The 16,348-nt window shown below is 42.7% G+C and overlaps 1 protein-coding gene across 3 annotated transcripts in view; it reads left to right on the top strand.

Moving 5' to 3' along the window:
• The first annotated feature begins 51 nt into the window (after window positions 1-51).
• Window positions 52-16,348, top strand: part of LOC121531803 (NEDD4-like E3 ubiquitin-protein ligase WWP2) — a 46,883-nt gene continuing 30,586 nt past the window's right edge. For 2 of the 3 annotated variants that reach the window (XM_041837270.1, XM_041837268.1), the window contains exons 1-9: window positions 52-126; window positions 1,231-1,312; window positions 3,704-3,857; window positions 3,987-4,108; window positions 4,467-4,604; window positions 11,858-11,948; window positions 13,149-13,294; window positions 13,481-13,703; window positions 13,846-13,935. In XM_041837270.1, the coding sequence (XP_041693204.1) occupies window positions 1,243-1,312; window positions 3,704-3,857; window positions 3,987-4,108; window positions 4,467-4,604; window positions 11,858-11,948; window positions 13,149-13,294; window positions 13,481-13,703; window positions 13,846-13,935 (1,034 nt within the window). In that variant the 5' untranslated portion in view covers window positions 52-126; window positions 1,231-1,242. The remainder of the gene's footprint in view (window positions 127-1,230; window positions 1,313-3,703; window positions 3,858-3,986; window positions 4,109-4,466; window positions 4,605-11,857; window positions 11,949-13,148; window positions 13,295-13,480; window positions 13,704-13,845; window positions 13,936-16,348) is intronic. The other variant, XM_041837269.1, reaches the window with a different exon arrangement.

The raw sequence follows: 16,348 nt of genomic DNA, 5'->3' as shown, positions 1-16,348 counted from the left end.
TGCATGTTGTGAACCACAATTCAATGCGCTAGCGTTTAATGTGAATCACGTGACCACGTCATCCAGACAGGCGGAAATGAAAGTTAACTAGCTAGTAGTTGTACCAGCGGACCACAGCTAAAAAAGGTATTTATGGTAAAATTAACAAAATACGTTACCAACAATGTCAAGTAATATAGTATTGTAGAAAACATTTCTTAAATAGTACACATGTATATATCTACGTTTACGAGGAAAGGTGGCAATTAAATTGTCCTTATGCCGACAAAAGCTGTTCGCTAGTTTGCTATGACTCGGAGCTATCATCTAAATAGCTCACCATATTCCGTGTTATGTTTTTGTGTGCAGGGTATTTCAATATGGAGACAATGAGCCAATTTGAGTTACTGATATGTAGATACAGTTAATCGATGTAAGTTTAGCTAGCTAGTAGTTCGAAGCAAATGCGATGTCTCACCCTGGAACTAGCATCTCTTACAGGCAGTAGATGTCGATATTCTCGTTTTATCGTTTTTCGTTGGGATTACGCTGTTTACTAGTAGCTAGCTACGGCTAATCGCTCCGCTAGCTATATGCTTTCATATCATAGTCGACATCAGTGATGAAATTGCAAGGTGATTCACAGGACTCTGCCACGACCCAAGTTATTGGCTAAGATATATCAAACCTTATCAGAATAGCTAACTATCTCTTCGCTGATGTATGTGATCGCTACTGTAATTTGCTAGTTAACGGTTTTGCTGGCTACACTAACGTTAGTCACGTTTTCGGGTTAACGTTATTAGCTAGAAGTTTGCTATGCTGGACGGAGGACGTGTATTTTAGGACGTGATAACACCCATATGAGTCGAAACTATTCGAGCTACTACTGTCTACTATGACTAGCTAGATACACAGAGGAAATACAATCCACTGCCAATTGTCATTGTGCCAGATAGTTGTTTCCAAGGTAGTGAGATGGCTAGGTAGCTAATGTATGATCATTTGGCTGTAGTAGTGTAGATTGCAGTGGCATGATATTGCTGGCTAATTAATGTCTGTTGTAAGGATTCACTGCGACATGCTATTTTACTATGTATGTTGTTGTTGTTCACGTTGTGTGTTGGAAAGGAGGTTACACAGGGGAAATGCATAGCCAATTGTTTTGAATTGCAGTGTGTGATTTAGGCCTACTTTACAGTTAGCCTTCATGTCAGTTATGTGTGTTCTCTGATTGTGCCTGTGTCTCAGGGCTGTGATGTCATGGCAGCTGCCAGTGTGACAAGACCTGGCAATGTCCAGACCACAGAAAAATCACAGTTGACCTTGAAAGGTAATAATCAATAGGAAACTTTTAATTCCTCTCATCTATCACCTCCTATTGTAACCTACTCTAATACTCATCTTCCCTGTGTCTGTCTGACAATTTCTCTCTTGACAACCACACCAAGCTCTTGCCACATTATTTCATCATCCGTTGTTATTCCAGTTTCCCATTTGCTCTCCCTGCCATTTATTCCCTCCCTTCTGCTCTCTCTTTCCCTCAGTGAATTGTTCATGAACTACTACTATGTCTCCTATCACTCGCTCCCCCTCTCGTATAAGATCAGATAAAACAGGTTTAATTCACCTTGACAGTTTAAAATAATTGGAAGATTTCAGGTCTATTGAAAATATACATCAGTAGCCTAACAGTCATTAGACCCATGTTTTCCTTAGCGGATATTTAATGAAGTTCGAAGTTCATTCTGACATGGATAGCCAGACAGTTGTGACATTTCACTGGCCAAGTGAGCATCACAGTAGTATGGATCAATCAACAACACATTTATTAACAGAACATGCAATCCAAGGGGCAAAATCCTCCCAGTTTTGCATGTGTCAGCTAGAGGGCGATATTAGCAGTTTTGTGTTTGCTTGCCATATAGTTACTTGCCATACAGTTACAAATTTTGTAGAGTAGCTGTAATAAGTATGTTTTATTACTGTAGGTTAATGTTTGATCAGAGTTCGGTGTACCACAGTCATTCAAATTGTATTTTTTTGTATTTTGCATATACAGTACCAGTCAAAAGTTTGGACACACCTACTCATTCAAGGGTTTTTCTTTATTTCGGCTATTTTCTAAATTGTAGAATAATGGTGAAGACATCAAAACCATGAAATAACACATATGGAATCATGTAGTAACCAAAAAAGTGTTAAACAAATCAAAATATATTTGAGATTTGAGATTCTTCAAAGTAGCCACCCTTTGCCTTGATGACAGCTTTGCACACTCTTAGCATTCTCTCAACCAGCTTCATGAAGTAGTCACCTGGAATGCATTTCAATTAACAGGTGTGCCTTGTTAAAAGTTAATTTGTGGAATTTCTTTCCTTAATGCGTTTGAGCCAACCAGTTGTGTTGTGACAAAGTAGGGTTGGTATACAGAAGATAGCCCTATTTGGTAAAAGACCAAGTCCATATTATGGCAAGAACAGCTCAAATAAGCAAAGCGAAATGACAGTCCATCATTACTTTAAGACATGAAGGTCAGTCAATCCGCAAAATTTCAAGAACTTTGAATGTCGCAAAAACCATCAAGCGCTATGATGAAACTGGCTCTCATGAGGACCGCCACAGGAAAGGAAGACCCAGAGTTACCTCTGCTGCAGATAAGTTCATTACAGTTACCAGCCTCAGAAATTGCAGCCCAAATAAATGCATCACAGAGTTCAAGTAACAGACAAATCTCAACATCAACTGTTCAGAGGAGACTGCGTGAATCAGGCCTTCATGGTCGAATTGCTGCAAAGAAACTTGATTGGGCCAAGAAACACGAGCAATGGACATTAGACCGGTGGAAATCTGTCCTTTGGTCTGATGAGTCTAAATTTGAGATTTTTGGTTCCAACCACCATTTCTTTGTGAGACGCAGAGTAGGTGAACAGATGATCGCTTTGGATAAAAGCGTCTGCTAAATGGCATATTATTATTATTATTATTATTATTATTATTATTATTATTATTATTATTATTATGATCTCTGCATGTGTGGTTCCCACCGTGAAGCATGGAGGAGGAGGTGTGATGGTGTGGGGGTGCTTTGCTGGTGACACTGTCAGTGATTTATTTAGAATTCAAGGCACACTTAACCAGCATGGCTACCACAGCATTCTGCAGCGATACGCCATCCCATCTGGTTTGCGCTTAGTGGGACTATCATTTATTTTTCAACAGGACAATGACCCAACACACCTCCATGCTGTGTTAGGGCTATTTGACCAAGAAGGAGAGTGATGAAGTGCTGCATCAGATGACCTGGCCTCCACAATCACCTGACCTCAACCCAATTGAGATGGTTTGGGATGAGTTGGACCGCAGAGTGAAGGAAAAGCAGCCAACAAGTGCTCAGCATATGTGGGAACTCCTTCAAGACTGTTGGAAAAGCATTCCAGGTGAAGCTGGTTGAGAGAATGCCAAGAGTGTGCAAAGGTGTCATCAAGGCAAAGGGTGGCTACTTTGAAGAATCTCAAATGTAAAATATATTTTGATTTGTATAGCACTTTTTTTGGCTACTACATGATTCCAAATGTGTTATTTCATAGTTTTGATGTTTTCACTATTATTCTACAATGTAGAAAATAGTAAAAATAAAGAAAAACCCATGAATGAGTAGGTTTGTCCAAACTTTTGACTGGTACTGTATGTTCATCAATTGTAATTTTTTTTATTGTCGCAGTGGTCTCAGCAAAGCCTCAGTCACCCAAGCTGCCCACCCGTTCCAGACTCAGCTCTTTTGTGGAGGTGACTGCTGATGGCCTGACTAGTGAAACCAAGAAAACGGGCAAACGCACTGGACACCTTGAGCTACAGTGGAACGAGGACCTCACCCTGTGAGCCCCCCCCCCCCATGCTATGCCGCTGTACAGTACAATGCTATGCCGCTGTACAGTAATACCACATGAATGTGTAATGTAGGCCTATTTGGTTGTGTAGCTGATTTTGACTTGTGTGTTGTTTAGGAATGTGACGCCTCAGAGCCACTTAGATCTAAAGTTGTGGAACTGCCACACCTTGAGGAAGGAGTTGCTGGGGAGTGCCACCATTGACCTGCTTGACACCCTGCGTACACATGATGGCAAGAGTAAGACAATAAACTTTTATTTTTTAAAAGTTGTTTAAATTTTTATGTAGGCCTATGTTCATGGATTGTTAGCAGGATTCCCAGTCATGCTACTAAAGTAGTCTTTCCAGTTGGAAAATATTAGGGGTTATCCTCTACAGAAATTAAAGATCAAGCTCCATCAGGATGTTTCTTTATACAAACATGTAAGAAGAAGAGAGAAATAACTTTGTTTGCCTTTACGCAATTGATAGAGCACATCTTATCATCTCTTACTTTCCCTAATCCTTCATTTTCTTGCCCTCCTTCGTTTTCTCTTTCTTCACACTCTCCTCCATCTATCCCTCCCTCCATTCCACAATCCCCCCTTTCCCTCCAGTGGAGAATCTGCAGCTCAGTCTGGTCTTGCAGACAGAGAACAAAGGCTCAGTTGTAGCAGGAGGCGAGCTGAACGTCTGTCTGGACGGCCTGGTTGTTGATCTGGGATCTTTGCCCAATGGCAGCACAGCAACAGACAGTGAGTCCTGCCTTACTACTCACACACACACACGTTAACACTTACAAAAAAGTACACACCATTTTTTAATGCAAACAAAATGCTCCCACACACACACACTTTCACTCTGTCTTGCTTTCTTGCATTTTCTCTCTCTCTTGGTCTCTGGTATATATTCACACTCATTATGTTTAGTGACATGTTTGTGATTACTTATGTTTGTTATTTTTCATACTCCACCCAAGCGAAAAGTGGGGCTCATTTGGAAAAAGCCAAAGAGTTTTTACTTTGAAAGTGTGGTGGAATATGACTATTTTGAGCCATCATGTTACTAGTGTGCAAGTTTGCACACAATCTATCACAGGTTTTGGCAGAGTCTTTCACATGTTTTGAAACGTGGACTGGAAGACTGGGGAGTACTATGTGTCTGTTGGACCACTTTCCATACTTTCATGTAGGCCTAGTTGATACTCTTGCTTAACATCCACTAGGCCTATAACTTGTGGACACTAACATAATTAGATTTCAGTAACAGTAACAGACCTTTTGTGTTGCCGATAGTTAACTACACGTATACAAACAAGTGGCGAAAGAAAGGCCAAACAGCAGACAAACTTTTGTAAGACAAAGATTGGGCTTTCCTCTTCAGTTTTTTAAATGACTAACAACCCATTAAACTGATTTATAGGGGTCGCTTGAGTTTCCCAGTTCATGCATCTCTCATCTGTGTATAAAATAACACACAGGCCTTTTCATACAGAATCACAGAGCCATAGTGTTTCCTAGTGAATGAACACAGCACAAGTCAGGGTTGGGTCTCTGAGCATATGGTTCATAAATGTGTCTCTTTGTGTGTGTTTATATATATATATATAAATTTGTGTGTGCATGAACATTTAATATTGTTCTTAAAGCGATGAATAGGCTTCACAGCGCCTGTTCCATTCAGATCTGTTACTTTGGTGTTCTCCAAGCACTGTTTCACACACGCACGACATCATCACACACAGCCATGCACACTCGCACACATGCTTGGGAGTCCTTATGTGTAATTTGTTTCTCAGAATTGCGTAATTGAGTCTTGTTTCTGTGAGCTGTGCAGGACATTCGGCTCCAGTGATCCATGAAGGGGGGGGTCCTCTTTTCCCCGGGTGGGGGTTCACTGGATGTGGGACAGGGGGAAGGGTGGGGGGAGGAAGGGAGGTGTATTAAGGCAATGAGTATGTGCTTTCTGAGGTCTTAATGGTCTTGTTTGTTGGGGATGGTTGTTAGTGAATAGAGGTCTTGAGTGTGCCCTCTGAGGTCAGATTTCTTCCCCCAAAATTTTTTTTTTGGGGGGGGTGTTTTTTTGGGGGATGTATGAAGGTCTGGAGTGTGTGCTCTCTGGCAGGGTGGTGTATAAAGGTTCAAGTGTGTGCCCTGTTGCTGGGGGAAGGTGTGTTAAGACCCTCTGTGTTCTCTCTGAAGGCAGCTCTGTTACGTTAATGTTTTAAATCATTTCCCCTGGCAGTTTTTTTGACACGCTGACACACACTGCTACCATAAACAGGCCTTTGTGCTGCAGCCAGTAAAAAAAACACACTTAGACCAGACAGAACTCACCTTTACGTGCAGTGGGGTCTGAAATGATTGACACCCTTGATAAAGATAAGCAAAAATGACTGAATAAAATAAATAATTCAAATACTGAGCTACATGTAACTGCCAAAATAAAGGAAACCCCAATATAATGTGTCTTAATAGGGTGTTGGGCCACCACGAGCCAGAACAGCTTCAATTAACCTTTGCATAGATTCTGCAAGTGTCTGGAACTCTATTGGAGGGATGAAACTCCATTATTCCATGAGGAATTCCATCATTTGGTGTTTTGTTGATGGTGGCGAAAACTCTGTCTCAGGAACGGCTCCAGAAGTGTTCAATTCGGTTGCGATCTGGTGGCCCATGGCATATGGTTGACATTAGTTTTTATGCTCATCAAACCATTCAGCTCCGCTCGTGCCCTGTGGATTGGGGCATAGCCATGGTCGCCAGAATAATGGCCTGCCAAGCATTTTTATACATGACCCTAAGCATAATGGAGTTTTATGATAGGGCAACATTTAGATTTCAGCCTAAATAGACATACCCAAACGTAATAATATTTCATGAGATGACCATAAACAATAACTGGTAATGTTGCGTAGTTTTAGAAAGGTCTGGAACTCACCTTTCTAGTAGTCTTTTTTTAAATAAATTGCTGAGGTGTATTCACTTTTGATGACACAAGCTCAAATGTAGTATTATGAAAATATGAAAAAGTAAGATTTCTTTCCCCTATTCAACAAATAGGGCTTGGAAAGACTGAAATTATTTCCAAATACAGTATCAATCAAATTATAAACGACTTACTATAAGATTTCAAATTTCTTATAACTGGTATTAAATACGATCATACTTAGTGACAGTACAATATTGGCACTATTTCATACAACTGATGACAGAGAATTTTATCCTAAATGTCAACTGAGCGGCGCAAAGACACCATTCACATGTGTGCAGACTCATTACAACTTCAGCTTTAAGCACAAAGTGATTCCGTCGTCTGTGACAAAGAGAAAGTGGTCTTGTTTCAATGCTATTAAATTATTTAGTATTTCTTCATGTTGAGAGCTCTAAATCCGGCTGAGAATATCACAGCGAGATGAAACCACAACGACTGGATTCGCTAGACCAGGGCTCACCAACCCTGTTCCTGGACTGCTACCCTCCTGTAGGTTTTCACTACAACCCCAGTTGTAACTAACCAGATTCAGCTTATCAACCAGTATTAGAATCGGGTGCGCTAGATTAGGGTTAGAGCAAAACCCTACAGGACAGTAGTTCTCCAGGAACAGGGTTGGAAAGCCCTGCACAGGACTGTAACCTTTCAGATGCCGTCTCCCAGGCTGGGCTCACTCGCTCAGAGGAAGAGAAAATCAATTATTTGTCTGGATAGGCCCGAAAATGTGACACGTCACTCCCAATGCAAATGTGTGGTCTGAAACCTGACACTTCAAGTCGGCTCCACTGAGAGAGTGGAAGCGGAGAGCAGACAAATGGGGCTTACTGGCACTATAAGGCACGGGACCTTATGGCGTTCACAGAGTGCTTTATACAATGCATTCGGAAAGTATTCAGACCCACATTTTGTTACGTTACAGCCTTATTCTAAAATGGATTAGATTAATTTTTTTCCTCATCAATCTACACACAATACCCCAAAATGACAAAGCAAAAACAGGTTTTTAGACATTTTTGCTAATTTATTACAAATAAAAAACAGAAATACTGTATTTACAAAAGTATTCAGACCCTTTGCTGTGAGACTCAAAATTGAGCTCAGGTGCATCCTGTTTCCATTGATCATCCTTGAGCTGTTTCTACAACTTGATTGGACTCCACCTGTGGTAAATTCAATTGATTGGACATGATTTGGAAAGGCACACACCTGTCTATATAAGGTCCTACAGTTGACAGTGCATGTCAGAGCAAATACCAAGCCATGAGGTCGAAGGAATTGTCCATAGAGCGCCGAGACAGGATTGTGTCGAGGCACAGATCTGGGGAAGAGTACCAAAACATTTCTGCAGCATTGAAGGTCCCCAAGAACACAGTGGCCTCCATCATTCTTTAAATGGAAGTAGTTTGGAACCACCAAGACTCTTCCTAGAGCTGGCCGCCCGGCCAAACTTGAGTAATCAGGGGAGAAGGGCCTTGGTCAGGTAGGTGACCCAGAACCCGATGGTCACTCTGACAGAGCTCCAGAGTTTGTCTGTGGAGATGGTATAACCTTCCAGAAGGACAACCATCTCTGCAGCACTCCACCAATCAGGCCTTTATGGTAGAGTGGCCAGATGGAAGCCACTCCTCAATAAAGGCACATGACAGCACGCTTGGAGTTTGCCAAAAGGCACCTAAAGGACTCTCAGACCATGAGAAGCAAGATTCTCTGGTCTGATAAAACCAAGATTGAACTCTTTGGCCTGAATCCCAAGCGTCACGTCTGGAGGAAACCTGGCACCATCCCTACTGTGAAGCATGGTGGTGGCAGCATCATGCTGTGGGGATGTTTTTCAGCGGCAGGGACTGGGAGACTAGTCAGGATCAAGGGAAAGATGAACGGAGCAAAGTACAGCGAGATCCTTAATGAAAACCTGCTCCTGAGCGCTCTGGACCTCAGACTGGGGCGAAGGTTCGCCTTCCAACAGGACAATGACCCTAAGCACACAGCCAAGACAACGCCGGAGTGGCTTCGGGACAAGTGTCTGAATGTCCTTGAGTGGCACAGTCTGAGCCCGGACTTGAACCTGATGGAACATCTCTGGAGAGACCTGAAAATAGCTGTGCAGCGATGCTCCCCATCCAACCTGACAGAGCTTGAGAGGATCTGCAGAGAAGAATGGGAGAAACACCCCAAATACAGTTGTGCAAAGCTTGTAGCATCATACCCAAGAAGACTTGAGGCTGTAATCGCTACCAAAGGTGCTTCAACAAAGTACTGTGTAAAGGGTCTGAATACTTATGTATATCTGATATTTCAGGGTTTTTTAACTATAAATTGGCAAAAATTTATAAAAACCTGTTATTGCTTTGTCGTTATGGGGTATTGTGTGTAGATTAATGAGGGGGAAAAAACCAATTTGATCCATTTTAGAATGAGGCTGTAACGTAACAAAATGTGGAAATAATTAAGGGGTCTGAATACTTTCCGAATGCACTGTACACCAAAATGTCAGTTGGAACCGGTCCAGAACCGCTCAATATGGGGGACTTACCATCTAAGACTCAGGACCCACATGTGTGGAAGCACCTGCTTTCAATACACTTCGTATCCCTCATTTACTCAAGTGTTTCCATTATTTTGGCAGTTGCCTGTATGTTGAGAAATTATATTATTTTATACAATTGCTCAGAAAAATAGATTTTGTTTAACAAGTAATACTTTTTTATCTCAAAGGTAGGGGTCAAAATCATTGACGCCGCTGTTTTCAATACCTTTTCAATACCTCACCTTACGAGGATAAGGGCACTGACCCCACTGTATATACAGGCTTACACAGACAAACACATGCACTCTTATATGTCCAGTGCACACACAACGTCAACAGAGTATATATGTTCAGAATAATTGTGAGCTGTTAAACCATATGGAAATATTGCCAATGCCAAACAGCAAACAAAATAAACTTTATTGGAGTTGGTGGGGAGGCTGGCTGCTGAGGATAGTTTTTTTAGGGGAGCACATGAAATCCAAGACAATTTGGCTCAACTCGTTGAAACATTGACTTTTGCAAGGATTTCAATAAGCAGTATTCACCAGCAGACGGTCGACCCTTTAACCACATTCCAACCTCCATCTCCGGAAAGTTAGCTAAGGCAACACAAACAAACATAGATACACTATATATACAAAGGTATGTGGACACCCTTCAAATTAGCGGATTCGGCTATTTCAGCCACACCCTTTGCTGACAGGTGTATAATATCGAGCACACAGCCATGCACTCTCCATAGACAAACATTGGCAGTAGAATGGCCCGTACTGAAGAGTGAGTGACTTTCAACGTGGCACTGTCATAGGATGCCACCTTTCCAACAACTCAGTTTGACATATTTCTGCCCTGCTTCTCCGGTCAATTGTAAGTGCTGTTATTGTGAAGTGGAAACATCTAGTAGCAACAACAGCTCAGCTGCGAAGTGGTAGGCCACACAAGCTCACAGAATGGGACCGCTGAGCGCTGAAGCTCGTAGTGCATAAAAATCGTCTGTCCTCGGTTGCAACACTCACTACCAAGTTCCAAACTGCCTCTGGAAGCAACGTCAGCACAATAACTGTTCGTCGGGAGCTTAATGAAATGGCCTAAGATCACCATGCGCAATGCAAAACGTCGTTTGGAGTGGTGTAAAGCTTGCCACGATTGGACTCTGGAGCAGTGGAAACGCGCTCTCTGGAGTGATGAATCACGCTTCACCATCTGGCAGTCCAACGGACAAATCTGGGTTTGGCGGATGCCAGGAGAATGCTACCTGCCCGAATGCATAGTGCCAACTGTAAAGTTTGGTGGAGGAGGAATAATGGTCTGGGGCTGTTTTTCATGGTTTGGGCTTGGCCCCTTAGTTCCAGGGAAGGGAAATCTTAACGCTACAGCATACTATGACATTCTAGACGATTCTGTGCTTTTAACTTTGTGGCAACAGTTTGGGGAAGGCCCTTTCCTGTTTCAGCATGACAATGCCCCCGTGCACAAAGCGCGGTCCATACAGAAATGGTTTGTCGAGATCAGTGTGGAAGAACTTGACTGACCTGCACAGAGCCCTGACCTCAACCCGATCGAACACCTTTGGGATGAATTGGAACGCCGACTGCGAGCCAGGCCTAATCGCCCAATGTCAGTGCCTGACCTCACAAATGCTCTTGTGGCTGAATGGAAGCATGTCCCCGCATAAATGTTCCAATATCAAGTGAAAAGTAATCCCAGAAGAGTGGAGGCTGTTATAGAGCAAATGGGCGACCAACTCATAACCATCATTTTGGAATGAGATGTTCGATAAGCAGGTGTCCACATACTTTTGGTCATGTAGTGTATGTCTCATTTCTCTCTGGAGGTATTTGCGGACAACAGCTAGACTGTGACAAGCTCTGTTATTAGATGATGCATTCAGAGCAGTATGACACAATGGTTTCTCCACAACTAGACCGATATGGCCTCTCACAAGGCCTTTTCAGACAGTTGAAACAGGAGCATTCCCTGGACAGACACACATGCTTGTTTTTCTCAATGTCTACCTGTTTACTTAAAGCAGGATCTGAGTTATATATAAATACATTAAAGCATTGAAGCTGTCTAGCTTCAGGAGCCAGTGTTAGACAGACTGCATTTATTTATAGGAGGTTAGTTACTGCCGTCCGTGCCCCACTCCTTATGAGTGTCCCAGTTTTATAATGAAAAGCATGTTATATGGCTGTGGTTTCAGTCAGGGGAGGGAATTAACTTATAGACTCATACAGTCACAGACCACATTCTATAGCAGTGAAAATTGGTCTCTGTGAAACAGTAACAGTCATTTCATGACCGCAAGGGTTTTGGAATGTTGATCTTGTGTGATTTACTCTGTAGAGATTGGATGGTATATATATATATATATATATATATATATATATATATATATATATATATATATATATATATATTTTTTTTTTTACTAATGGTCATAATGAAGTTTGATGTATCGATGGTGTGTCTTTGTCTCTCCTGTTTGTACAGAGATGCTGCAGTCAGACAGACAAAGCCTACGCAGGACCCAGAGTGAGGAAACCCCCAGTTCCGCCGGCGGCCCCCGCGGCAGGTGAGCACAACCATACACATATTTGAATTGACCTGTATATGATTTATACTTTGTTGTATTCATACCCCTACAGAGTACATACTGTATGAACAAACACTTTCACACAAATGGTCATAGATTCATTTCACAACTTGGATGTACAGAGACTCATGTTTCTCTACCCTCTCACACATACACACACATGCACTCACTCACACACACAAACTATCAGAAGTCTAACTTTAAACACAAATATACTGAGGGTAATGGTCAGTGCAGTGATCCAACACAGAGATGCCCTAATCAAATCAATGATAAGGTACAGATAGGGAGCGTGCCAAAGTATGAGACACTAGTCTGCTCTACTACAAAGCACAGATGGTATTGTATGGTATTTCCCTGAAAACATTAAGAGGGCACTGCTCTGGACCTTTTTTATTCGGAACTGCATTGAACAGCTCCATCCATCTGTCCCTAAAGACAGGAGTAGAAAGGGAGGTGTAGATAGAGGCAGGAAGAGACAGGAGTGCAGAGAGTTCTATGTCGTGTATTTTGTTGCTTCTGCATTCTCCCATGACGAGAACCATGTGCCCCCCCCGCCCCTCCCCAAGGGGGAAAAAGCTTCAATGTCGGGTGCTCAAAGTTTATATTTTCTCCTGTCCTTTTCCAAACGGCTGTTCCTCTGTCCCTCTTTCAGTATAGGTAGTTGGTGAAAAAAATTCACTGCAAAGACACAGTTTCAGAACCTTTCTAATAAAGTTTCCATTGATAATTATCCAAGTTTGTGCTCAGCATTCCAATGTCTGGGGGGTAAAAACCAACATGTTTTCATTGTATAAAAGCACTTGTAGGAAAGAAAAGCTATATTTAGTTTTAGGAAAATTAGTATATTTTGAGAGGAAAAGGAGCTCACACTGACACCTCTTTGTGTGTGTGTGCATGCATGTTCCGGCGTCTGTATGTTTGTGATCTGTGCTGAGCTACTTTTGAAAGATTTTCTTAATCCTTTGGTTTATTCCTAAGCAGCACTCCAAAGTATCAACCGCAAACGGATTCTATATTTTTTACAGTAGAAATGTACATTTACATAAGTAGCTTAGCTTTAAATCACATTCACATTCTGTTCATTGTCACACAGCATGAGTTGAGAGTTTAAGGGTCATTTTGTGTGGTATGAGTGATCCTGACCCCTCCCCTGTTTTCTGTCTGTGTTCTGGTCAGGACTCACAGACACTCTGCAGGGGGTTCGCGAGGGGGTTCCCCGGGGGGCTCTCTGACTAACGGAGAGCTGAGTGAGGAGCATAGTCCTGCGGCTTCCGGTCACCCTCGCTCGGCCAAGAACTCCCACAGCAGCCCTGGGAGTGCAGGTACGATAACCTTGGCGACATGAAACCATTTTTCTGTCGCTCTCCATTCACTTGACACTAGAATTGGAACAGTATCATAAATCAGCTGTGAACTTTCATACTATAGACAAAGTGTTTTAATCATTATGATGTGTAGCTTTTTGTTCCGGTGTGGATCAATCAACTCCTTTACCTACCCACCCACAGGTAAAGTTGAGCTGACTGCCAACGGGCTGGAGAATGGCCGTAGTGGTCTGGCTCATCATACACCCCCACCCTCCTCCCCGTCGGTCCGGTCCCCAGCCCCCAGCAGCAGCAGCCCCTCTCCTGGGCCAGACAGCACAGTCCTCCCCCCTCCTACAGAGGCACCCCCTGCTGGCACCAACCCAACCACTGCTACAGAGCCTGTTCCAGAATCACTACCGAATGGGTAAAATGTTGCGTGCGTGTGTATATGTGACAGATGATTTGAGGTTACGTTCAATCTCTTTCCTCACCTGTAACTAGACATGACCTAATGCCTCCCCCACGCTCTCTCTCTCGCTCTCTCTCTGTCTCTCTCTCTCTGTCAGCTGGGAGCAGCGAATCCTGCCCCATGGCAGAGTGTACTACGTGGACCACAACACAAAGACCACCACCTGGGAGAGACCTCTTCCACCTGGGTCAGTCGGTCGAAAATGTTGAAATCCCAATGTGGCCTTTGAGTCAAGATTATTGGCCACCCCTGGCTACACACTTTGACCTCTCATACTCCTCCTCCTACCGTCAGAGAAGAGTAACGACAGTTAGCAAGCCCACTGCATGATGGGAATGTCTCTCTGTGGAGGGGAGATGTTGCCCACTTGTGAATATTCCCTGCATGTCTCTCCCGGGTTGAAACATTTACAAAATAAATTTAAAAATCCCACATCGGTTCATCCTTGCAAATGATTATGAACAACTCCAGACTACACCTGTATGTAAAAAAATTATAGTGGACCTATATATTTTTAAATAACTGCCCTTTTTTCTGGCCTGTAAATTGATTTTGACAAACAAATTGGTCCCCAAAAAACTGTGCAGCCCTTCGTTAAATGTTGAAATCCCAATGTGGCCCTTGAATCAAGATTATTGCCCACCCCTGGCCTACACACTTTGACCTCTCCTCCTCCTCCTCCTCCTCCTCTCTTTATCTCACACTTCCTACCATCAGAGGAGCTTGACGACAGTTAGCCAGTCCAGTGCATGATGGGAATGTCTCTCTGGAGGGGAGATGTTGCCCACTTGTGAACATTCCCTGTGAAGTGGGCCCATCAGGGAGTGGCAGAATCATTCACAGCACAGTAACGTTCCTTTGGGTCTGACTCTGGACAGTCAAGTGATCGGAGACTAGGCCTATTTTCTCTGGATGGAAGAAGTGACTAAATATGAGAAAAGACTGAATAATTGGTTACTGCTGCTCCCCACCCCAACTTAGACTATACTATCCAAGTAGAGGAGTCCTTTACTTACAGTATACAGTTGAAGTCGGAGGTTTACATACACCTTAGCCAAATACATTTAAACTCCGTTTTTCACAATTCCTGACATTTAATCCTAGTAGAAATTCCCTGTTTTAGGTCAGTTATGATCACCACTTTATTTTAAGAATGTGAAATGTCAGAATAATAGTAGAGAGAATTATTTATTTAAGCTTTTATTTCTTTCATCACATTCCCAGTGGGTCAGAAGTTTACATGCACTCAATTTGTATTTGGTAGCATTGCCTTTAAATTGTTTAACTTGGGTCAAACGTTTCGGGTAGCCTTCCACAAGCTTCCCACAATAAATTGGGTGAATTTTGGCCCATTCCTCCTGACAGAGTTGGTGTAACTGAGTCAGGTTTGTAGGTTCCTAGCTCGCACACGCTTTTTCAGTTCTGCCCACAAATTTTCTATAGGATTTAGGTCAGGGCTTTGTGATGGCCACTCCAATACCTTGACTTTGTTGTCCTTAAGCCGTTTTGCCACGACTTTGGAAGTATGCTTGGGGTCATTGTCCATTTGGAAGACCTATTTGCGACCAAGCTTTAACTTCCTGACTGATGTCTTGAGATGTTGCTTCAATATATCCACATACATTTCCTTCCTCATGATGCCATCTATTTTGTGAAGTGCACTAGTCCCTCCTGCAGCAAAGCACCCCCACAGCATGATGCTGCCACCCCTGTGCTTCACGGTTGGGAGGGTGTTCTTCGGCTTGCAAGCCTTCCCCTTTTTCCTCCAAACAGAATGATGGTCATTATGGCCAAACAGTTCTATTTTTGTTTCATCGGAGTAGAGGACATTTCTCCAAAAAGTATGATCTTTGTCCCCATGTGCAGTTGCAAAATGTATTCTGGCTTTTTTATGGCGGTTTTGGAGCAGTGGCTTCTTCCTTGCTGAGCGGCCTTTCAGGTTATGTCGATGTAGAACTCGTTTTACTGTGGATATAGATACTTTTGTACCTGTTTCCTCCAGCATCTTCACAAGGTCCTTTGCTGTTGTTCTGGGATTGATTTGCACTTTTCGCACCAAAGTACGTTCATCTCTAGGAGACAGAACGCGTCTCCTTCCTGAGCGGTATGTCAGCTGCGTGGTCCCATGGTGTTTATACTTGCGTACTATTGTTTGTACAGATGAATGCCGTACCTTCAGGCGTTTGGAAATTGCTCTCAAGGATGACCCAGACTTGTGGAGGTCTACAGTTTTTTTTCTGAGGTCTTGGCTGATTTCTTTTGATTTTCCCATGATGTCAAGCAAAGAGGGACTGAGTTTGAATGTAGGCCTTGAAATACATCCACAGGTACACCTCCAATTGACTCAAATGATGTCAATTAGCCTATCAGAAGCTTCTAAAGCCATGACATCATTTTCTGGAATTTTCCAAGCTGTTTAAAAGCACAGTCAAGTTAGGTATGTAAACTTCTGACCCACTGGAATTGTGATACAGTGAATTATAAGTGAAATAATCTGTCTGTACACAATTGTTTGGAAAAATTACTTGTGTCATGCACAAAGTAGATGTCCTAACCGACTTGCCAAAACTATAGTTTGTTAACAAGACATTTGTGGAGTG

The sequence above is a fragment of the Coregonus clupeaformis genome, chromosome 19, assembly GCF_020615455.1.
Source record: "Coregonus clupeaformis isolate EN_2021a chromosome 19, ASM2061545v1, whole genome shotgun sequence".
Lineage (NCBI taxonomy): Eukaryota > Metazoa > Chordata > Actinopteri > Salmoniformes > Salmonidae > Coregonus > Coregonus clupeaformis.
The sequence above is the reverse complement of the archived record's forward strand: the minus strand, read 5'-3'. Positions and strand labels throughout refer to the sequence as shown.